At 37.1% G+C, this 14,186-nt stretch overlaps 1 protein-coding gene across 1 annotated transcript; it reads left to right on the plus strand.

Moving 5' to 3' along the window:
* Nucleotides 4,298-6,477, plus strand: TRAM1L1 (translocation associated membrane protein 1-like 1). The gene has a single exon (XM_005681281.3). It carries the CDS (start codon nucleotides 4,467-4,469, stop codon nucleotides 5,607-5,609), a length of 1,143 nt encoding a protein of 380 aa, XP_005681338.1. The 5' UTR covers nucleotides 4,298-4,466; the 3' UTR covers nucleotides 5,610-6,477.

Raw genomic sequence — 14,186 nt, forward strand, 5'->3', positions numbered from 1 at the left:
TCATAACTTTCCTTCCAAGGAGTAAGCCTCTTTTAATTTCATGACTAAAATCACCATCTGCACTGATTTTGGAGCCCCCCAAAATAAAGTCTGACACTGTTTCCACTGCTTCTCCATCTATTTGCCATGAAGTGATGAGACCGGATGCCATGACCTTAGTTTTCTGAATGTTGAGCTTTAAGTCAACTTTTTCACTCTCCTCTTTCACTTTCATCAAGGGCCTCTTTAGTTCTTCTTCACTTTCTGCCATAAGGGTGGTGTCATCTACCTATCTGAGGTTATTGATATTTCTCCTGGCAATCTTGATTTCAGCTTGTGCTTCCCCCAGCCCAGTGTTTCTCATGATGTACTCTGCAAAAAAGTTAAATAAGCAGGCTTACAATATACAGCCTTGACATACTCCTTTTCCTGTTTGGAACCAGTCTGTTGTTCCATGTCCAGTTCTAAGTGTTGCTTCCTAACCTGCATACAGATCTCTCAAGAGGCAGGTCAGGTGGTCTGATATTCCCATCTCTTTCAGAATTTTCCACAGTTTATTGTGATCCACAGATGTTTACGCTGTTTTAGAAAAGGCAGAGGAACACGAGATCAAATTGCCAACATTTGCTGGATCATTGAAAAAGCAAGAGAGTTCCAGAAAAACATCTGTTTCTGCTTTATTGACTGTGCCAAAGCCTTTGATTGTGTGAATGTCAAGGCTGTATATTGTCACCCTGCTTATTTAACTTTTTGGCAGAGTACACCAGGAGAAACTCTGGGCTGGAAGAAATACAAGCTGGAATCAAGACTGCCAGGAGAAATATCAGTAACCTCAGATATGCAGATGACACCACCCTTATGGCAGAAAGCAAAGAAGAACTAAAGAGCCTCTTGCTGAAAGTGAAAGAGGAGAGTGAAAAAGTTGGCTTAAAGCTCAACATTCAGAACACCAAGATCATGGCATCCAGTCCCATCACTTCATGGCAAATAGATGGAAAAGCAATGGAAACAGTGGCTGATTTTATTTTGGGCTCCAAAATCAGTGCAGATGGTGATTGTAGCCATGAAATTAAAAGACTCTTTCTCCTTGGAAGGAAAGTTATGACGAACCTAGACAGCATATTAAAAAGCAGAGATATTACTTCGTCAACAAAGATCCATCTACTTAAGGCTATAGTTTTTCCAGTAGTCATGTATGGATGTAAGAGTTGAACTATAAAGAAAGCTGAGCGCTGAAGAATTAATGCTTTTAAACTGTTGTGTTGGAGAAGACTCTTGAGAGTCCCTTAGACTGCAAGGAGAGATCCAATCAGTCCATCTTAAAGGAAATCAGTCTTGAGCATTCATTGGTTGGACTGATGTTGAAGCTGAAACTCTAATACTTTGGCCACCTGATGCAAAGAGCTAATTCATTTGAACAGACCCTGATGCTGGGAAAGATTGAGCGCAGCAGGAGAAGGGGATGACAGAGGATGAGATGGTTGGATGGCATCACCGGACATGGGTTTGGGTAAATTCTGGGAGTTGGTGATGGACAGGGAAGCCTGGAGTGCTGCAGTTCTTGGGTTCGCAAAGAGTTGGACACAACTGAGTGACTGAAGTAGACTGAACTGATACATAGTGAGTTGATAAATACAACCAAGCTAACAACTCGATGAGCATGAGTTTGAGTAAGCTCTGGGAGTTGGTGATGGACAGGGAAGCCTATCATGCTGTGATCCATGGGGTCACAAAGAGTCGGACATGACTGAGCAACTGAACTGATCTGAAAACAGTCAGAGGCTTTGACATAGTCAATAAAGCAGAAATAGATGTTTTTCTGGAACTCTCTTACTTTTTTCGATGATCCAGTGAATGTTAGCTATTTGATCTCTGGTTCCTCTATCTTTTCTAAAACCAGCTTGAACATCTTGAAGTTACAGTTCAGGTATTGCTGAAGCCTGGCTTGGAGAATTTTGAGCATTACTTTTGACTATGACTTTCCTTGGCCCTCTACCAAGTAGAGTCTCAAAAGTGTTCCAAGGGCATTCTGACTTTTCCAAACTTCAAAGTCTCCTGGTCCTGTTTGAATTCTTGGAAATTTTGTATTTACATTTCTTCTATTGTTTCTTGCTTGGCCTCTTGCATGTATTCTAACCTTATACATATGACTATATACATATAATATATGTATAATATGTAATAATGTAATAATATGTATAATATAATAATGTAATAATATATATAGTATATAATATGTATAATGTATATACATATAATATTAGAAGAATAGTCTAGGGAATGTGTATGCAAGTTTCAAAAGTGCTCTAATAACCTAACTTTGTCTTCAAATTGCTCTACCCAGAGAACTTCAATGGCCTAACTCCTATCTCTTCTCAGTTCCGAGGGCTCCAAGCTCCCCCTCTACCCTTCATCTCCTAGTCTCTGCACAGGGAACTGGAAAATGTGTCCAGGTAGAAAACCAGGCAAATTTTGAGGCTTTCTTCATTTCTCTCCCTCCTTTCTGTTCTCCAATAACTACAAATAATAATTTAAAGTTTATTGTATATAATTTGCCTAGTTTTTCAGTTATTTACAACAGTAGTGGAAGTTCAATCATTGTTACTCATTCATGACCAGAGAAGAAATCTCCACTTGAGTTTAATCCTTATCTGTACTACAGGCATAGGGCTGTGCATAAAATTGGAGTACCCTCCATACATTAAATGATGTAATAATCATAGTGGTATCCACATTTTAAAAATATTGTTATATACATTTTATTCTTTGTCAAATAGTGCCAATAAAACTCCTGAAATCAAACTGCATGATATATAGTATTATTATAACACTCTTACAGATTCTAATAACTTAGAAATTTGACATTTTTATGATAATGTTAATAGGAAATATGAAACTAAAATTTAAATACTTACACTATTAATATAAATTTTAAAGTAATAATTTAGACTACTGAATATAATTTGATGACTGAAGAAGTTTCTCTACTTCACAAATAAGGTGGGGGATGGTGAAGATGTTGTTGGTTTAAGAGATAATTTTAAGCTAACTGAAAATGGCCTTTTTCTCTTTTTCTTTTGTTAATAAAATACCATTCACAACTATGCATAAATATTTATTCTGTTCACTTTGATATGTTCCTTTTTTTTGAGCTAAAATCTATCATATTTGCATAGGAAGAGTTGGAAGACCAGTCAAAAATGTCAAACAAACATAATCAGAAATCTTAGTGCAGGAATTGCACAACTATTTTTATATTTAGTATTTCACAAAACCATTAGGGGCTTCCCTGGTGGCTCAGAGGGTAAAGCGTCTGCCTGCAATGCATTAGTCATATTGCCTATGCCTATGAGAAAACTGATGAATTCCATATTTTAAATTATGCTTATTTTCAAAACATTTTAAAAATTTTGTAAAGTAAATTTGCACTTTCTTGAATAAACTCAACAATTCTCACTAGACACTGCTCTGTTCTTTGACTATCTTCTCCCTGGTCATTGCCTTCAAACTTGATTTTTTTTTTTTTTTTTCTCTTCTTGATGCCCTCATTTTGACTTCAAATCTTAACTCTATCAGTAATGATTATGATCTCACGCAACACAGAGGAACTAGAAAACTACTCTGCCTACAAAGACAAATTTGAAGACTGACATGAACTTTGAATTGATGGAGATATTAAGGTTTACAAAAGAAGCTTTTTCTGATCTGCGGATTTCAGCAAAATTATATGCAAAAACTAATAATGAAAAGTGAATTTCTTGCCTGCTAGAAAGAGGAAATTCATTTGTGGGGTTTGCAGCCAAAAGACCTTTCCATGAACTGATAGCTTTCTAACTCGCCATCTTTTCCCCATTGCCACAAATATTATTATTGCTAATCACGAAACTATTTTTGAGTGTGCTCTATTGCCCTAGCAAAATATTTCCAGGTGCGACGGAATTACAAGCTGTGTGAACTTGGACACACCACTTAACCTCTGTGCCTGTTTCTCATCTGCGAATATATATATATATATATAAACAGCACCTGGTGAATACTAAGCACTATTAGAGGACTTCTATAACTATTATACTGGTTTTTACATTATCACTGCTGATGAAGAACAAGCAGAATTCTGTCCGGCTTTCTTACGGTCACTAATGAAGATGCTATGGACAGATCATTTCAGAGCATCTCCGCGGCGGCCGCGGATTTCAGGAGGCGCTGATCAACGCATAAAAATCAAGGCTTGCAACCCCAGGCCTGGCGCCGGGTAGGGGCGCGGTGCTCGATTTCCTTCCCTGCCTCCGCCGGCCCTAGTGCGCATGCTCAGTCCTGCTCGGCCAGCTGCCGTGATTGATTTTTTTCTGGGCGGCCGTGGCGACCCGGGACCGGCTCCGGGATGGGGAGTGAAGCCCCCGTAGCCGCCGCAGCCGCTGCTGCGGCGCCGTGAGGAGCAGCCACGGGGAGGCAGCTGCCGCTCGTCGGTGAGTAGTCGAACCGCCACCATGACGTTTCGTAAGAAGGGCTCCAAGAACCCCCCACTCCTGAGCCTGGAATTCATCCTGCAGAATCATGCGGACTTTGTCGCCTGTGTGGGGATGTTCTTCGTGCTGGGGCTCATGTTCGAGGGGACAGCAGAAGTGTCAATCGTTTTTATTACGCTCCAGCACGGGGTTACCTTCCCTGCAGTAGAAGCAGAAGCAGAAGCAGAAACAGAAGTAGAACGAGCCACAGCACCCAAGTTCCTTTATCATTATGGTGCCAAAGACTTGGCCACCGTGTTCTTCTACACGCTGGTGGCAATCATCATTCACGCCACCATTCAGGAATATGTGTTGGATAGAATTAACAGGCGAATGCAGTTCCCCAAACAGAGGCAAGGCAAATTTTATGAATCTGGTCAGTTTAGCGTATTCTTCCTTGTCTCCTGTATCTGGGGCACATTCATTCTAGTCTCTGAAAACTGCCTGTCAGACCTGACTGTCTTATGGAAGGCTCATACCCATAACATGATGACATTTCAGATGAAGTTTTTCTACATCTCCCAGTTGGCTTACTGGTTTCACGCCTTTCCCGAACTATTATTCCAGAGAAGCAGACCTCAAGAACTCTCCCAGCAAGCTGTATATGTTGGTCTTCACCTCTTTCACATTGCGGGAGCTTATCTCTTGTACTTGAATCACCTGGGACTTCTTCTTTTGATGATGCATTATTTTGTGGAATTCCTTTCCCACTCTTGCGACCTGTTTTATTTTAGCGACGAGAAGTTCCAGAAGGAGTTTTCTCTATGGGCCATTGTGTTTATTTTGGGTCGACTTGTGACTTTAATTGTTTCTTTAATAACTGCTGGTTTTCAGCTGGCTGGAGGGCAGAATGGGAATTCGGATGACTCTGCTGAAGATGTGAACGTGCTGGCAGCTAAAATTGCTGTTCTGTCATCCAGTTGCTCTATCCAAGCATACGTAACATGGAATTTATTTAATGTCCAGCTTCAGAGGTGGATGGAAGAAGATGCTCCTCTTCAGGCCCCAAGTGTGAAGAAGAAACGGATTAAGGGCAGATTTTGTAGAAAAGGAATGGAAAACGGTGTGGCAACTTCAAATAGACTGCTAGATTCTCCCCAGATGAGGAAAGAAAAGTCTTCATAATGAATTGCAAGTAAATTGACTAATGTCTCCAAAGAAGTCTGCTCTTTACTATAACATACATTTCTTTGCTAAGAGAAGAAAATGGCAACCAGTATTCTTGCCAGGATAAACCTATGGACAGAGGGGCCTGGTGGGCTGCAGTCAATAGGGTCACAAAAGAGTCGGACACCATTGAGCAACTGAGCTCGCGGGTACACACACACACACACGCCTGTCTTCGCTAGAGAATTTTCTGTTCTTGAAAATATATTGTCTTTGATTTTTGCTACTGTACTCTGTAAGGTATTTTTTGAAGGCATTTGAGGGGAGAGTGAGTATTATGAGTGCAAAAAATTTAGACTAAGCAATTCATCATCAAAATAGTTTAAATATTTCTATGCTGTTTTATTTTATTATTATTTTTTTTTTACCTTTGAACATTTTCCTAATGATTTGTAGAGATAACTCCAAAATTCCATGTGTCAGTGACACAGTTCTTACTCCTGCCAATCTTTTGTAATGTTAACAAGATGGTCTTTTATAGCAATGACATATTTTTAATGTTCTCTTCCAGGATAAAATAGAAATACTATAAATCTGGAATTCGAGTTCATTAATTTTTCTGTATTCCCTTAGTCTTAGAATTGTTTTTTAATTTACAGCTGGAGAAAGATTTGTAAAATCACCAAAATAATGATGTGTTTTATAGGTAATGGTTGTTACATCCCACTAAAAACCCCAAGATACTAATGGTTAACATGTGGAAATTTATTGCTACATATTGAATCAAATCTTGAATTAATATAAAATTATCACTAGGAAGTAAAATCATGCTTGTTCATTTTAAACACTTATAAACTGGAAATCAGAAAATTAAAGATGGTTTAAAGAAAATCAGTCTTAAATAGCTTTTTTTGATACATGTATTAAAAATTATTCTTAATGAGGTTTTTAATAAGTTTGATAACCATAGCATCTTAAAAGAATATTGTTTAACCTGTAAATCATTTTGAAAAGTAATGCTTATTTGATTTATATCTCTAAAAAGAATGTTATCTGATTACATGTTGAAAACATTGAATATACTAACCTGAAATGTGAATATTATATTCTTGTGAAAGTTTTTTCAAAATAATATAAATATAGCTTTGATGCCATCTTTAATTGGGAAATATTTATCTGTATGAGACATATTTTGGAGACATAAAGATCTATATGCATTTTATATATATATATACACATACACACACACATATATGTGTGTGTGTGTGTATATATATATATATATATATATATATACATATATATATGTACTATCTTTAGAGAAGCCAGTAGAAACAATGGACTGCAGTGGGTATTTACTATATTTATTTTTTTATTCTCAACCTTTAGTTTGATTTTATTTCTATAATGTGAGTGCTTATATTTTTTTTCAGTAGACAGTGCTTTAAAAATATGCTAGGATAAGGTTATATACTTCCTGTTGCTTTCTGTTTTTCCCCTGCTATGTCTCCCATCTCTCTACTTTTGATGACTTTCCCTTGGCTTGTTGTAAGGAATCCAACCTTCCTGATCATGGGGGTCCTTGCAAATTAAACTTGGTACATGAGTATTGTGGACCAAAGGGAGGGCCCACTTTTAGCAAAATATTATTTTATGTTCTTTCTGCTTTGAGAAGTACATAACAAAGCAAGATTGTTTGTATTTTGTCTGTCGAATCCATCATCCTGCTGCTTTTCTTTGTTTTTCTCAGTTGCTTCATACTGTAGTTTTGGTAGCACATGCTCCAGTTCCAAGGAGAAGGCAATGGCACCCCACTCCAAAACTCTTGCCTGGAAAATCCCATGGATGGTAGAGCTTGGTAGGCCGCAGTCCATGGGGTCGTTGAGGGTCAGACACAACTAAGTGACTTCACTTTCACTTTTCACTTTCATGCATTGGAGAAGGAAATGGCAACCCACTCCAGTGTTCTTGCCTGAATAATCCCAGGGATAGGGGAGCCTGGTGGGCTGCCATCTATGGGGTTGCACAGAGTCAGACAGGACTGAAGTGACTTAGCAGCAGCAGCAGCCCTAGTTCCGAAGTACAAGAAACTCCACTTTAACCAACCACCATGCAGTTAGTTGTAAAACAAAGATTTCCAACTTCTCTTAAGAAAGACTGTTCTTTCTCACTTCCCTCATTTTTAAAGAATTCTCTCCTGTTACTTACAACCTCATTCCTGGAAACAAATTTTTTATCCATTTTATATGTAATTTATTTTCCAGTAAGTGTAGGCCTGACTCAGTCTAGAAAATGACAGCAAGAAATGTGTTTCCTTATGTGACTGGCAATGCCAAGAGTTAAACTGGGATTGATATTAAATATGATTAGGGCCCAGAACAATTTACCCAGGATTCTGGGCTTCTGTATCCATTTGGCAGCAAAGGACTATAGATGTTCTAGGGTTCATATCTACATACCACATACATGATAGAGAGGAAGAGAGCAAATCTGATTTCTGGAATTCACGTGTCACTGAGAGTTATCTTTACTGAACTTATTTGATATAGTGTTGTAGTGGACTGATTGGCGAAGTCAGGTTATATGCTTCACCTGTGGAAAAAGACAAAGCTTTCTTGTAAAATGTGGTCTACAAGAAGTAGCAAGGTTGAGAAAAAAAGGGGAAGGATGCTGGGTACATCTCAACTATTCACAGGAATTCAATACAGAAAAGAAATGTATGTGAAGTAAATTATGAAAGTCACCCTATAAATGAAATTCAGCACAATACAAATTGCTAAGTTCCTTTTAAAAATTCTTAAATACATGCCATTCTTAAAAAACATGTCATGATCTCAGTGTGACAATTTGATTTTTATCAAAATAGATCACATGGAAGCAAAAATTTCCATTTTAATTATTCAAGGTGTTATTAAATCAAGCATTAGTTACCCCTATGAAAATTTACATAATTAATATTTAATCACCAAGTGTTGAAAAAGTCATAAAGATGTCTGATCGTTGACTTTGAAGATATCACTCTGCTTAATAAATCAGTTTTAGTGCTTGCCAAGCTTTATTCTTTAGGTATATCTATAGGCATTGATTTTCTAGGATGGATGTAGAGTGAATTTTCCTTAAAAAGTTATTCTTCCAGCATTTATTTATAAGTGTATCTCATTTTTAAAATAAGTAGAATTATGTTACCCAACCTACCTGTCTCAAAGAAATGAGCATGTTATATTCCTAGTGATCAGTATAATTCTACATTTCATTTATGTAAGAAAGCAACAACCTGTAGATACTTCTTTATTTATATCTATTCAGTATTTAATTATTAGTAGAGGAAATATGTACTGCCAATAGTGTGTTAACTTGGAATAGATTCTCAAGAATATTAATTGTAAGGTTAATATTTTAAAGCTTTTTGAAGACATAAAATATGCTGATATCTTTTTAATCCAGAAAAACCTGGGCAAAGTTTTAAGTTCTCACTCAACTAAATGGAATAATTTATATAGTATAATAAAATACATTACCGATGATTTACATAGGAAATGATGTATTGGAGCAGTTCCTGAGATGAAATTCTTGCGGGGGAAGTATCCTTGAGAATGTGGCATGTGGAATGGGCTAGAACTTGTGTATTTGAGTTATGGCAAAGAATACATTCCTGTTGCAAGTCATAGACAATTCACTTGCCTGGCTGAAGTGGGTATATAGTGTGGGTGAGCAAAAGGAAGTAATTGAGGTTTAATAACAGATCAGATTACCAGAGAATTCACAAATACTTCTTGAATTTCTCTGGAAATAGAGGATTTTTTCAACTGCTGTGTTTGAATAAAATGTGTATCCTGTGAGACACTTTTGTACAAAATAAGACAGTGATTAATAATACATACTAAATAAGACAGTAGTATCTGCCAAGTTCCCTCAATTATGTAGGAAGATTATCACAAATCCATCATAAAAAACCCCCTACATTTGTAAATGTAGAACTGTTCTCATGATTATACAGTCATGTGATTATCTAAATTTTGGCCTCTAGATCCTTATAAGCAAATCCTCTGTAGGTCTTGCACCACCTCTGGCACTTCTAAGTATTTCAATAAATATGGAATAAGTCAAATATTAAGAAAGCTGTCTCTCAGATAATTCATGTTCTTTGGCCCTTTGTGTTTGGGGCTACTATATTGTGTCAACTGATCTTTTTTCATTTTTCAATTTCAAAAATACATTGATATATAAACTGACTATTTCAGAGGACACTTACAAAACTTAAAAAATGACAGTGGGATGTGATATGTGGTTTGCTTAATTTTGATGTGAACAGAGCTTAACAGTAATGATATGGACATCTTCTATCTGTCATAAAAGTTATTAGAGTTGCTGTTAAGGACTATGGCTCTTCAATAATTCAGACAAAATACCTGTTTTAAATAAAGGGGAAAGTGAATTCCCTGAATTAAAAGTAAAAAAATACTCAATTTCAATATCAACAGCGCTATTCTTCAAATCAAGTAATGTCAGTGCGTAGAATCTCATGGCCTGATGAAAATTTGAGAAAAGAGAACATTTCCTTGTGCCCTAAGGCATGGGATTTTACCTAAGCCATTACAGACTATAAAGTACTTACATCTCAAGATAGATTTAATATTTCTTCCTCTTGCTGCTTAATTAATTTTGAAAAGCTGGCCCTCAAATACAGAATTGCCAAAATATGTATTTTTAAATTTTAATACATTAAAAAATATGTTCCCAGTTGTATTGTTATAAATTCAGCAATGGAAGGTAGTAATATGATTATAAATGATGTTTAACCAAAGTCAGTGTTAAGCCTTTACTCTGGCCCTTAGATCTGTGTGAACTTTATAAGACCCTTAAACATTTTGTCTTGGATTGCGTGTCACCAAATGGCAAAGATATTTATATATTTTAAAAAGCTACTATAAAGGTTATAGATGCATTCACATACAAAGTTATAGATAGTTTGTATGTGTGTATGTATATGTATGGTTTCCTTGGTGGCTCAATATTAAAGAACCCATTTGCCAAGGCAAGAGACATAGCTTTCGATCTCTGGGTGGGAAAGATCCCCTGGAGAAGGAAATGGCAACCCACTTTAGTATTCTTGCCCAGGAAATCCCATGGATAGAGGAGCCTGGTGAGCTATAGTCCATGGGGTCACAAAAAGAGTTGGAAGTGACTTAGCGACTAAACAACAACATGTGTATGTATAGAGCTATTGTTAACAGATGTAGCTTAACAAGGTGATATTTGTTCGTGTATTGCCTCTATATACTTTCACATTGTACAAATGTATACAATCTCGTTTGAAAGTGAAAGTTACTCAGTTGTGTCCGACTCTTTGTAACCCGATGGACTTAGCCCGCCAGGCTCCTCTGTCTTTTCCAGGGGAGCCTCCCACCCCGGGGATCAAACCTGGGTCTCCTGCATTGCAGCCAGATTCTTTACCATCTGAAACACGAGGGAAGACCCACAATCTCATTTAATACATACATATATGTGTTAATGCATATACATATGTGTATATATGCATACACATAGATTGCTGTCATGCATTTGCATAGTTTTCAATAAACTACTTTTTTTTTTTTTTTTGGAGAAGGAAATAGCAACCCACTCCAGTACTATTGCTTGGAAAATCCCATGGACGGAGGAGCCTGGTAGGCTACAGTCCACAGGGTCAAAAGAGTCGGACACAACTGAGAAACTTCACTTCAAACTATTTTTTAGAACAGTTTTGGGGTTTAAGCCAAACTAAGCAGAAAGCATAAAGTTCCCATATATCCCCAGACCTATACCACAGTCCCACCCTAATACACACACATATATCCTTCCCTATTATCAGCATCCTACATCACTGTGGTATGTTTGTTAACAATCAGTGAATCTACAGTAATACATCACAGTTACCGAAAGTCCATAGTTTACAATCAACCTCACTCTTGGTGTTGTACCTTTTATCAGTTTCGACAACCATAAAAAATGACATATGTCTACCCTAATCAAAGAAAATAACTTCATTTTGTAATAATCCTCTGTGTGCCACCAATCATACAGCCCTCCTCTGTGCATTTTTATGTGCTATACAGATGTATAGCACTGAGTTTACCATCATGTCTAGGTAGGAAGAAATAAAAGATTTAAGTATAGTCATAGATCCATCTCTATATCTAATGATATTTAATAAGGAATTCTTTTCCCATATGTATGAATTATTGTTGACTAATAGCATACATTGCAAATATATATCACTAAAATGTATAGAAATTGTCTTCTGAGTAAACACACACTTACGTTAAAGAGTTAACTAAATGCATAGTAACTATAGACTATTTTTTTAAAATGATAGAAAAAACAAATGGTATTATATGAAATATCCTGTTATATATTCTGAATATAGGTCCTTTACTTTAAACATTTGAAATGATTTGTTCAGTTGCTAAATCCTATCTGACACTTTGTGACCCAATGAACTACAGCACTCCAGGCTTCCCTGTTCTTCACCATCTCCCAGAGCTTGCTCAAAGTCATGTCCATTGAATCAGTAATGTCATCCAATCACTTCATCCTCTGTCACCCCCTTCTCCTCATACCCTCAGTCTTTCCCAGCATCATGGTCTTTTCCAGTGAGTCAGCTCTCTGAGTCAGGTGGCGTAAGTACTGGAGCTTCACCATCAGTCCTTCCAATGAATATTCAGGGTTGATTTCCTTTAAGATTAACTGGTTTGATCTCCTTGCAGTCCAAGGGACTCTCAAGAGTCTTCTCCAACACCACTATTTGAAAGCATCGGTTCTTCTGTGCTCAGCCTTCTTTATGGTGCAATTCTCACATCTGTATATGACTGCTGGAAACAGCTTTGACTATACAGATCTTTAGCACAGTGATGTCTGCTTTTTAATATGCTGTCGATGTTTGACATAACTTTACTATCTAGGAGCAAGTGTCTCTTAATTTCATGGCTGCAATCACCATCTTCAGTGGTTTTGGAGCCCAAGAATATAAAATCTCCCCTTATTTCCATTTTTTTCCCATCTATTTGCCATGAAGTGATGGGACTGGATGCCGTGAACTTAGTTTTCTAAATGTTGAGTTTTAAGCCAGCTTTATCACTCTCCTCTTTTATCTTCATCAAGAGCCTTTTTAGTTCTTCTTTGCTTTCTGCCATAAGGGTGGTATCATCTGCATATCTGAGGTTATTGATATTTCTCCTGGCAATCTTGATTCCAGCTTGTGCTTCATCCAGCCCAGCTTTTTGCATGTGTACTCTGCATAGAAGTTAAATAAGCATGGCAACTGTATACAGCCTTGATGGACTGCTTTTCCAATTTTGAACCAGTCTGTTGTTCCATATCCAGTTCTAACTGTTGCTTCTTGACCTGCATACAGGCTTCTCAGAAGACAGGTAAGGTGGTCTTGTATTCTCATATCTTTAAGAATTTTTCATAGTTTGCTGTGATCCACACAGTTGAAACCATTGGTCTACATAAATTATGATTAGCATAAACATTAAGTTCTTATCATATTCAAACTTAAATTTCAGTCTAAATAAATGAACTAAGCATTTATTTTGGGAAATCAAATAGCATCAACAAATATTTTAGTAGTTATCCATACTAGGCAACAAGCTCGTGGTATCAGATAACACACATTTTTCATCATTGCCTTCTTATTAGCTCATATAGTGTTTCATAGCTGTAGATATTCAAAATTCGTAGAACTCAGATGAGGGACATTTATTATTAAAACAAATATGCAAACAAACTCAGTAGAGCTTTCCTTTGCTATCTCTTCTAATATTGACTTCCTTTCCTTTTTACACCCTTTTCCAGTTTAAAGTATTAATTACTGATGTATTGGTGTGTTTATTGCCTGTCTGCTCTACCAGTTTGAAGTCTTTAGACATGCTTCTTTAAAACACTAAGGTGACCTTTGTGATCTAACATAGCATATTCTTTAGTCTAGAGGAAGCATGCAATAAAAATGTGTTGACTGACAATTATCTTGATGATTTGGGAATGGACATACATTATTTATTGTCCACCACTTACCTTAAAAAAAAAAAAAAAACACAAGATGTGAACTTTAATAATTTTCCTTAAACGTCTTAAATGAAAACCCAGTCTCCAAAATGCTAGACTTCTGTTTATGTCATGTATCTTCCTAACAGTGTTTGTGATTTGCCAAGATTTTTGAAAGTTGAATTCTTTTTCTAACTTAAGAATTAATTCAGTTCAGTTCAGTTCAGTTGCTCAGTCGTGTCCAACTCTTTGTGACCTCATGAACTGCAGCACGCCAGGCCTCCCTATCCATCAGCAACTCCTGGAGTTCATTCAAACTCTTGTTCATCGAGTCGGTGATGCCATCCAGCCATCTCATCCTCTGTCATCCCTTTCTCCTCCTGCCTCTGCTCCCTTCCAGCATCAGGGTCTTTTCCAATGAGTCAACTCTTCGCATGAGGTGGCCAAAGTATTGGAGTTTCAGCTTCAGCATGAGTCCTTCAATGAACACCCAGGACTGATCTCCTTTAGGATGGAATGGCTGGAGTTCCTTGCAGTCCAAAGGACTCTCAAGTGTCTTCAACACCACAG

This window comes from Capra hircus, chromosome 6 (assembly GCF_001704415.2).
Source record: "Capra hircus breed San Clemente chromosome 6, ASM170441v1, whole genome shotgun sequence".
In the NCBI taxonomy this organism is placed as follows: domain Eukaryota; kingdom Metazoa; phylum Chordata; class Mammalia; order Artiodactyla; family Bovidae; genus Capra; species Capra hircus.